The sequence below is a fragment of the Cucurbita moschata genome, unplaced genomic scaffold (genome assembly GCF_002738365.1).
Source record: "Cucurbita moschata cultivar Rifu unplaced genomic scaffold, Cmos_1.0 Cmo_Scf00001, whole genome shotgun sequence".
Taxonomy (NCBI): domain Eukaryota; kingdom Viridiplantae; phylum Streptophyta; class Magnoliopsida; order Cucurbitales; family Cucurbitaceae; genus Cucurbita; species Cucurbita moschata.
In genome coordinates this window covers 11,103,963-11,114,393 of record NW_019268517.1, presented here as the reverse complement: position 1 = coordinate 11,114,393, position 10,431 = coordinate 11,103,963, and the positions used below count along the sequence as shown (strand labels likewise).

General features: G+C 34.3%; 2 protein-coding genes across 5 annotated transcripts; one reads left to right on the top strand and one right to left on the bottom strand.

Annotated features, from left to right (window-relative positions):
* Window positions 1-935: 935 nt before the first annotated feature.
* LOC111446639 lies at window positions 936-1,533 on the top strand. The gene has a single exon (XM_023085533.1). It carries the CDS (start codon window positions 1,003-1,005, stop codon window positions 1,387-1,389), a length of 387 nt encoding a protein of 128 aa, XP_022941301.1. The 5' UTR covers window positions 936-1,002; the 3' UTR covers window positions 1,390-1,533.
* Window positions 1,534-2,739: 1,206 nt separating this feature from the next.
* Window positions 2,740-8,254, bottom strand: LOC111446608 (amino acid transporter AVT1A-like). 4 transcript variants are annotated; one of them, XM_023085481.1, is made up of 12 exons: window positions 7,907-8,252; window positions 6,841-7,124; window positions 6,421-6,635; window positions 6,080-6,103; window positions 5,808-5,988; window positions 5,499-5,718; window positions 5,286-5,421; window positions 5,175-5,194; window positions 4,931-5,076; window positions 4,578-4,621; window positions 3,831-3,893; window positions 2,740-3,003 (listed from the first exon to the last, which is right to left on the bottom strand). In XM_023085481.1, the coding sequence occupies exons 1-12, from the start codon at window positions 8,101-8,103 to the stop codon at window positions 2,911-2,913; spliced, it is 1,623 nt and encodes a 540-aa protein (XP_022941249.1). In that variant the 5' UTR covers window positions 8,104-8,252; the 3' UTR covers window positions 2,740-2,910. The 4 variants fall into 4 exon arrangements, 3 of the variants coding, with proteins under 3 accessions (XP_022941249.1, XP_022941270.1, XP_022941259.1); XM_023085502.1 differs by lacking the exon at window positions 5,175-5,194 and having other exon boundaries at window positions 4,931-5,112; window positions 5,275-5,421; window positions 7,907-8,254; XM_023085491.1 differs by lacking the exon at window positions 6,080-6,103 and having other exon boundaries at window positions 7,907-8,254.
* Between the last annotated feature and the right edge of the window lie 2,177 nt (window positions 8,255-10,431).

Genomic DNA, 10,431 nt, shown 5'->3' with positions numbered 1-10,431 from the left:
CCTTGCGTCCTTTTTTTTTTAAAAAAAAAAAAAAAAAAAAAAACCTTTATTTAATTAATCATAATTGATGCTACCACTTTCTCCCTTCTCCTATTTTTCTATTGCCGATTCTTCTGAGGTGGGTACGCCACCGCCACCGCCTCCCCCTTCTCTGCTCTCTAACTTCACCATAGCAACTAGAGTTAGTCAAAAAAGGGGGAGGGAGAAGGGCATTCCTGTGATTTAGAGCAACTACAGGGTCAACCATCAAACGTAAAAAAAAAAAAATATATATATATATATATAAGCTTTTGATTGGAATAGATGGTAGAATTACGCATTTACCCCCTTCCCAGAGCAAAAGTCACAATTGGTACCCTTTGTGTGTTGGATTGGGCTGAAAGAAAAGTCCTACAAATTAAACCCAACAACTTGGACATGGGCTTTTTCATTGGGCTTCTCCACCAAACTGAAGAGAAGCCCAACAACTTTGACCTTTTGATTTAGCCATTTTGCATATGATTCAAGGTCATCATAACATCATTTACTACACGTTAACAGATTCTGAGCCACAGATCGAATATTCACAATTTCCCCAATATCGGTGTCTGCTTTTAATTATGACGTCATTACAAAGAATCCTCCTGACGTCACCATAAAGATGGGTTGTCAGTCCATTATTGGTGGACAGTCACAGCCCCCACGCGACCCGTAAAGCCTTTAATGGCACGCGCGAACACATAACCAAATCGGCTCTTTTTGTTCCACTCCACGCGCTCCTCTTGCGTCTACATCCGTCGGTTTTTGTTTTCCTTGTCTTTCTTCAACCCTATTGGCTTACCGGTTTCCCAAAATTTAGTGTCCTTTAATTAATTAATTAATGATTACAATAAGATTTGATTTAAGCAATTTCCACAAAATAAGAAGAAATTAGAAATTGTGTTATCCTGAAGTAATTATATATATGGATGTTGCGGGCAGAAGAGAGGTTTGTGTGCCAAAATTTGCCCCCAAACCCTAAAAATGGAATCGAGTTTAGTTGGGAGGGACGTGGAAGAGGGGAGGAAAGAAAGGAGAAGGAACAGGAAACCCTGTGATCGGAAGAACCAACCTCTCAAAGTTGTGTACATATCCAACCCCATGAGGGTTCAAGCCAGTGCGGCTGAGTTTAGAGGCCTGGTTCAAGAACTCACCGGCCAAGATGCGCCCAAGTTTCCTCCTTCCGCCTCCTCGGCCTCCGTCCAGACTCCGGAGACTAATGTTCGAAAGATACAAGACGACGACGACGACGAACAACTCTTACTTCACTGGGCTGCAATGGAGGATTCCAGTGATGGTTTTCTTGGGGGTTCGTATGAGAGCTCGGAGGGTATTTTCATGAGGGATATGGTGGACAAATTGGCGGCTTGACTTCAAGTACCTTCATCTCAGGTAATTGTTTATTATCAAGCTTATGTGAAAGTAAAAGAATCATCCACATATTATCCCTTAAATTACATATTTGGTTTTGATTATGGTTCATCTACTTTTGATTGAGCCTGCAACAAATTTGGTATCAAACTAACATATACTATCACCGTCCAAATTTGGTCATATTGTTGTAGTGTTTAGAGATGGGTGGTGTAATTTTGTCCCACAGTAATAGGGTTTAATCAATTATAGAGTAACAAATTGTTTAATATATAATTAAGGAAATTAATTTGAATTTTGATCACTTCTTTTACCCAATTAAAATCACCCTCTACAAATGTTATAATTATGAGAAAATTTATAAATTCAATCCTAAATTAATCAATACGTTGGTTAAAACCCTAATTTTGAAAAATAAACTAATTTAGGCTCTATACTCCAATTTTGCCATAAATTCATAATCTTCAAACATCCTACTCAAGTTACAAATACTCCATCAAGTCTACATTATGTGATGGTTTTTTTTTATATATATATGCAACTTGGAAAGTTGGGCTTTATTGTTCTTTTTAATTCAAACATGGTAAAAAATTTAATTAATTTTCTTTAGAATGTGACTACAAAATAATTTTTTAATTTAATTATCTCAAACTTAATCTCTTAATAGTTAGTTTTGTTTTTTTTCAAAATTATAAATTAGTTTAGCGATTGCAAATAAATTATTTTTATACCTTTACAGATTAATTATGAATGGAGATATCAGAAAATCATGACATACCTTTTGAAAACTCATAATTTTTATTTTTTATTTTTTAATTTAGGAAATATTGTCTTTTTGCCAAAGAAAAAGAAAAAGAAAAAAAACATCCAAATTTGTGAACCATTCATTCATTGCATGGAGTCTCAATGACTCCATTGCGTGTTCGAGGGAGAGAGACTGCTTGGATAATATGTAGCACATAGCATTAAATAAATATCTTCAATTTAGATGATATTTTGTTTTATCCATTATTACATTTGTACTGAAAAAATAAAATATTTATTATTATCAGATTTTTCTCACTTGATTTTCATAACTGAGACTACAAGGGAAAATTTTATTGACATAAAATAAGTCAAATTTGATCAACTTTAATCTCAAAACTTAAATATACGGTTACTCTTATATAAATCAAGTTTCTATGTTCTTCTTAGAGCTTTGTACCAAATAATTGTAAACATTAATTTGTATGCCTATAAGAGGACTTTACTATTTTTGGTGTTTAATGCACAAATAAAAAGAGGGCGCAGACCAAATGGAATGTTTGTGAAGACGAAACCACAAAAGAAATAGCTAATCTAAGCAGCATAAGCAAACATGAAATCAACATCTTCACCCAATAAAGAGAGGCAACACAACAATTAAGCAATAATGGATATGCAATTATTTAGAAGTCAACTGCTTGCATAATGTATGACCTGAAGCTATCGACAGCTACAAGACACGAAGCCTACAGAAAATTTATTCTGACCATATATGTTTCAGTAACTCTCTGCAATCTGTGACACAGAAGAGTATGTTCCAAAGATTGCACTAAGGACACCGAGTCCAATGATAAAGCTGCTCCAAGTCATCTGATTTCACGAAGAAGGAGAATAAAGAAACCAAATGAATAAGAAATTACAGATGTTTCATTTAACGTTTTCGGATAGAACATGAATTTTTATAAAGAGTCAAAGACAGCTTTAAGAAAATTGTGTAATCATAGTGAGAAGTTCTGCTGCTGGTTTTGAATTTCCCAATGTTCAGGCGGTAAATTTCTATGAATGTTAGTGTAATCATACTCATTTCTTACTTTCTCCATAAACCTTACACTAAGAATATTAATGTGTAATCACACTGATTAATTATATTCTGTGCCTACACCAACTCTCCTTTTCCTATCTTGTCTCTCTGCAGAACAAACTCCAAGTCCTATTAAGAGAAAATGATTTCCTGCATTACACAGCCACCCAATCCACCCATTCTAGAGTTTTTTTTCCTTTTTTTTTCCCTTACAATATTTCTCATTCTCTTTCCCTACGAGAAATATGTTAAAACAGAAATTCAAACAGCTCACGAAATAGCAAAATGCCTCGACCGTTTAAATATCCGTGTACCAAGCTCAAACTTCATAAAACCTCAAGTTACAGTGAGGGTCTGAGTGTAATTGGTTTTCTTAGTTGAGTGATTAGACTTGCGTTAGTTCATCCATGATCCTCTAAAGAAGTTTTATGTAACTTTCTTAACATTCTATTAGTTTCCTCATGAAATTCACAATATATTGCGTCCATTGTTATTTCTTGAGAAGGGAATACTGGATATAAGAGGACTATCTCCCTACTATTGTAATTCATAAAACTTTATCAAGAAGCTTAATTAAAAAAAAAAGAAAAAAATAATAAGTTAAAAAGATGCATACCTGCATCTTTGAAGCTTCGCCTCCCATGATTTTCAAAAAACATACGGCTGGCACTATTACCGCCTGAATCAAATATCATACAATTAGAAACACATCCATATCCATAAGAAGACAAATGAACAAGCCTAAGTCCAACTCTTAGTAGATTTTGACTGATAACAAACTGGGCAATTCACCATGGTTCAGCTACCAATAGGCTCTAGAGGAGGGTGAAGGGGAGATGATCGAAGAATGGAAATTAATAGACAATGACATACACAAATTATATTTTTAATTTTCCATCAACCTTTTCACCTATTGCTCAAGTAAATAGGAACGCACTTCAAGTTGAATGTACCCACATCTAAAGAATATATGATTATCCCTTCCTTCGTTCAAGCAAATATTTCGGATACATATTAAAAGTCGGGGCTGATTAGCTATGGAAGAAATCTCAGTCAGAGAAAAACAGTGGAAACGTGCTAAATTGACTTGATTATCCCTTGAAGAGCACGATTGGAAGGGGTGGATCTTAATGCTCAAATGAAAGGTTATATTTCTTTAACCCAAAAAATAAATGTTAATGGCAGTTATATAACAAAAGCTACCAACAATTAACAGCTAACAGCTAACAGCCCGCTGGTTGACCATTTAAAATCTGACATATTGACGATCATTAGGTACAACTAGCTATGAGCTAAAACGAAGGGCAATGGAGAAACAAGAATACAATCTCATCAAGAAAAGGAACCAACAAAATGCACTTACCAAAAGTATGCTGAGAAGGGAGCCAATCAAAGCCATCACGAGACCTACAATCAAGATAAATAGTAATCTGCTTTATTTACGCTCAATTCATCTGCCATGTTTGGATAAAGCTACTCATGGAAAGTTAACAATTTGGCTTTACAGCAAGATGCTTAATCAATGAGTTCCTATCATGAGAATATATGAGCTAACAATTTGGGGGTACTAGATGAAAGTTTGTTTTTGGAGGGTTATCATCATCTATTGCGTCAGTGGAAAGGTAATAATCATCCATTATATTACAATCCATTATGTTAAGATGACTTACAAAATGAAAGTAAACTAATAACAAAACACTTGAAGAAGACAATTACCAAAAAAGGGCAGAAGGAAGGCCACGCAAACAGAAGAAACAACAAGTGCTGTTCTTAGAAGAATGAAACACCAGAAGCTATTTGAAATTCTACGTGGTAGTAGCTCCTCTATACTTCTTGCCAATGGATTCATCAACAGTGCATATTTGAGCAGTGTCAAGGAAGCAATTTCAATCATTGGTCTAAAGATAAAATACTATGCCACTTGGTTTTCTAAAATGATGCCTCTATCTAAAAAGGATATTTGGTGAATGGATTGATAACCTGTAAGAGAATCAAGATTGCTCAGAAACATTGCAAACCTCACACTGCTTATAAGTTTAGGTGGCAAATAAAAGGACAACATAACACTTACTGTTGTCCACACTGCAACTTTAGAGGTAACAGCATGTTTTGGCATATTCAAAGTTATCTGGGATAATGTATTTTTGCCAAACATGAGAAATCCGATGACTGCAACCCCTCCATAAATTAAACCACACAAAATAAAGCTGCATAAGATAAAAAAAAAAATTAGAAACATCAAGCTAAATGGAAAGTAAAGAGCATTCCAAGCCTTGACATGTACCATATCATTAGTGCCTTGGTGAACTTTGTTTTATCAGCCATGGAATGATAAATATTTGGAAACACGGAATGGCCGGAATAACAAAATCCACACACACCAATTGCAAAAGGAATACCCTTCCAGTTCACTACTTCACCAGTTTGATGAAACCCAATGCTTTCATTTGTACCAAGAAAAATTAAGCACAGCACTATTAAAATGGTTGCAATGACCCCGCCAGCTGAAATTAAGAAGACAGTTTCATCTAAATATCCAAATTATCAAGACCAGCATAGATAAGAACTATCAGTGTAATATATGATACATTACCTGACAAGTAGGAGATCACACGGAGGTCTCTCAGCCAAACAGTGGGCAAAACAATCAGTGCAGTTAAAATTCCAAAAAGATGCATAGAGTCTAATTGAATACTTCCCAAACTCAACGATGTTCCAGGAAATAGATTGGTTAGATTGTCTCCTTCCAAGATAATAAATTCAACGCAATAACACTGCAAGTGTAGAGAACATCAAAGTTTAGCAAAATGAAATATCTTTCTACTTGAAAAGAAAACGTTGACAATAGATTAGAGATTCACTTACATATAGTTCCAAATATAAAACGATCTGCATCAAAATTCCAGAATCATAACATTAACAATTCTTCTAGGAAAAAATCATCAATTATGCATGCATAATAATATATAATTAAATCACTAGAACTAAAGTAATTCAGAAAAGAAATATGAATCTAAATGAAAATCTAACTCACAAATTTTGTAGTCATGGCAGAAAAAAGTTCAATGCAGATGCATGCTACCAACATTGATATTTCAAATGCACCTAACAACAGAGTAACAAATTTGGACTCTAGTGTACACTTCGGGACAAAGAAAGCACTGAGATATATGTGAAAAACATGAATAATGAGAAAGTAAACTCACAGACACAAAAAGACGTCCAAATTTTCCATAGGCAGCTTCTCCTAAATCTGGGTACGTTATGACTCCCTCTTTCTTCTCGAAGCAGTGCCTCATAAGTGTGGTTGTGTAACAACAAACAATGCCAAAAAGAACCAGCACTACTAAACTGGCCCAGCCGGCTTCTTTTACAATGTAAGGTGTGGAGAGAAGTCCTACACCAGCTAATACATTGATTCCTGTCTCAGAGTGCACATGAATAAAAAAAATATGTATATATGTTATTATACATCAAATAATTGTTAAAAATTTGTAAAATCACAAAGCTGCATTGCTTTTCACAACTATTAACATTTTCATCACAAGGAAATATCACACAAGAAGCACTTTCTCAGAGAAAACGTATAGGTGAAAAAGTACAGAACAACAGAAAAAATAGGCTACCATTGAAGATGGTCTGTGTGAAGCTGCACCCATGACCAATAGGTAATTCACCAGTCAGTTGCTTTGGAAATGAGGCTCTTTCTGACCTTAATGATGGCATTCTTGAGATCTTATCCATATCTTCATTTTGATCAGAGCCACCGTGGTCAGATAACAAAGGAGCTTTTCCATCCATGTCTAAACTACTTTTACTAAGATTCTGCCAGCTTGTTTGCAATATACTTGGAACACGGAACATTCCAAAATTTGGTGAAGCCATGATTGTATAAGAATCCGTCGTCTCCCTGGCAAAGGAAAAAAAATGCAAGATAAACAACAGCACCCAAGCACCAGCTGCTCAAAAGTTGAAACTCTTGAGCAGTTCACTTTAAAACATATGTTAAGGATCAAAATAAATGGCCCCCAACACCAGAGTAATCAATAATTTGGTCCTCTTCCGAAAATGTTTCAGTTCGAAGTGAATCATAACTAAGAAAAAGAAGACTCTACAACTAAGTATCAGCTTGATTATCAACAGATATCTTAGACTGACTTAACAAATTATTTGTTAGTCATAAGAACTCCTCCTGCAAATTTCAGAACCTAAGAACGCGGAACAAAGAAATATGAACGACAAAAATTCATGAATGGACTGCAGAGGAACGGATGAACAGAACTAAGCCATAGAAGCTAAAGCGACCGGTTTGGCAAGTTTTTTCTTCTCATTAGTCATTCATTATTCATAAAACCAGAAAACCGAATACATGGAGCCAGTCCCCTGTTGGCTGTCGATCAAACTGAACTTCACAGAAACGAACCAATGAAAATATAAACAATCCTTAATCGAAGAAACTCTGCCATATACAACAGAAATCAAAAGCAAATGAACAACAACTCAAACAACCAAAATTCTGTCTAGATTTCAGATAGCCAAAACCATAAGTGTGTTCTAATTCAACCGCCGAGATAATAAAGTATACAACAAAAACAAAAAGAAAATCCACAGAAGTTGTACAAAGTGCAACCAATAGATAGAAAAACCGGTACACATAGAAAGAAACACAAAACGAAGGCGAAGTGGATCGACCTGTAACTCTGAGGCCACTGCTGAGAAGTGAAAGTGGAGTTCCGAGGTCCGAGGCCGTTCGGAGCGTCGTCGCCATCGCTGAAGCCGCTGTTGCTGCGATCCTCCTCCATGTTCTTGGTGACCTCAATGTCATCGTCGGCATCATCATCTTGGTCGAAAAAGAACTGGGAGTCGGCATCGTTGCTCTTCAGGGGCATGGCGGGAAGGGGAAGGAGAACAGAGTAGAAGATGGGCGCAGAATGGGGATTTCAGGGGAAGAACTGGTGAGCCGTAGGATTGATATTTGTTTGGTTGTTGCGTTTTGACGTACTAGCGGTAGTGGGATGAGAATGCCATAAATTACCACATTCTTCGGGTGGTCACGGGAGTTAAATTTCCGACGTCTCGAGTTGTAGGAAGGCGTTTCCATTATGGTACCTGCCGACGTGTCGAACAACTAGACAACGACAAGGACAGTTCATTTTCCTTTCTCGGGTGTTCATCCCTAACCAATTGTCCTATTCTCCCACTTTTTCGTACTTCCATGATTTTCTGTTCTTTCTTTTAAAGAAAATAATTATAACTTATATCTCTTTGATTGATTGAAGGGGATAAGAACAAAAGTTTTCATTCCTTTTCACCATATTTATCAACCAAAAATTATTGTCAACAAAATCTTAATGAATTAATAAGTTTAAATTTGTATTTAAAATATTATAACTAATTATTGACTATCGTTTGTGGACTACCCATAAATGAGATCGTCGCAATGGTTGGTTGCCTGAGATGGTCACCTAAGGAGGAGGGTGCACGATGGTCGTAAGAGTTGTGACCGACTATGCCTAATGACATATAAAATGTGTAGCTCAATATAAATTATAATGCCCATCATTAATGAATATTGTCTTTTTTTGAACTTTCTCTCGAGATTTTTAAAACGCATTGACAAAGTGAGAGATTTTTAGACTCTTATAAAGAATGTTTTGTTCTCCTCTCTGACTGATTATGAATTTCACGTGAATATTCGAAATAATAAAAATAAAAAAGTTTACCTATTTGGGTTGGGAATATACCTTTTATTATATTTTAATAAAAATAATTTAATGTCACAATAAGTAGTTGACATTAATTTACTCCCTCGAGCTAAAAGTCCATATCAGAAGTTCAAATATTTTCACTCCCATGTTGAAGTACTAGAAGTAGGGATGCTTGTATTTTTTGAAATCAAAAAAATTTATAGAAAATTTTCACGCTTTTTTATTTTTTTATTTTTTATTTTTATTATTAATTTTCTTTTTGGAAGCTCTTCAAACAAATGGGTTGTACATTCTTTCTAAAGCTAAGATACAAATACAAGAATATGCTAGATTTCATTATTGATACATTGCATCCATGATGTATGAAAAATACAAAATAAATTTTAATTCGATTTTCATATTTTTATGCCACAAATTTCAAACCCACACTTTAATATATTACTGTCATATTACCTTATCTAAGGAATTACATTTAAGTCTAACTTTATTCTCATTAACAATAACCATAACAACCATGTTATAAGATTTTTGGGTTTTCTATAACAGTTAAACTAATTTAATTATATAATTAACACGTGTTTTTTTTTTACAAATAATTCATTTAAATTTAAAATATAGATAAATAGAGAATCTAGATTTGTCTTTGACATGAGATATTCTAATCATTTAACAAATACATCATTATTACTTTAGCCACTTACATGTGTTGATACGTAAGAGTTGTCTTTTGACATTCATGAGACACTAATGAATGCTTCTGTAAATTTTGCACTAAACACACCAAATATTTACGGGTACCTTATTTGTAATATATTGTTAAGCCATTAGAACCCTCATATAACTAAATATTCTAGGACACTTATTAAAAGCTGACCAATTCTTGTACTCTATCATCTCTCATCTTCCTATTAGATTGAGAAAGAACAAGGTAACTTAGTTCAATAAGGAAAGTAGAGGAACAAGTACAACTTCAAAACAAATCGGTTGGATAATATGGAAATTGATGTCAGATGGGCGCCCAATATTATTTTATTTTAATGCGGGGTGATAATGAATTTTTATCAATAAGAATAAGATTTGACATAAACACGTACCATCGAATAATAAATTTGAGATTTTACTAAACATCGTTATACTAAGAAATAACAACTAAAAGGTTTGTTTATAAATAGAAACAGAGTAAGTTTGAAATGCTATCAAAGACACTTGCTACTTAGATAAATGGTGACCAAATAAGCATAATTTTTAGAATTAACAATTTAAAACTAAATAATTTTTAGAAAGATCATTTTAAAATTGGAAGAGAGACCTTTGAAGTGTACAAAAGGTCATCGAATCCCTTTCAAAGGTCTGGCATATCATTGGGCCTCAAGTTATATGGTCTATGTTGGTTGGTTCTTGGGGCCTAATCTAATCTCCTCATCCACCAACATCATCCACACGCATCTATTATCTTTTTTTTTTTTTTTTTTTTTTTTTTTTTTTTTTTTTTTTTTTTTTTTTTTTTTT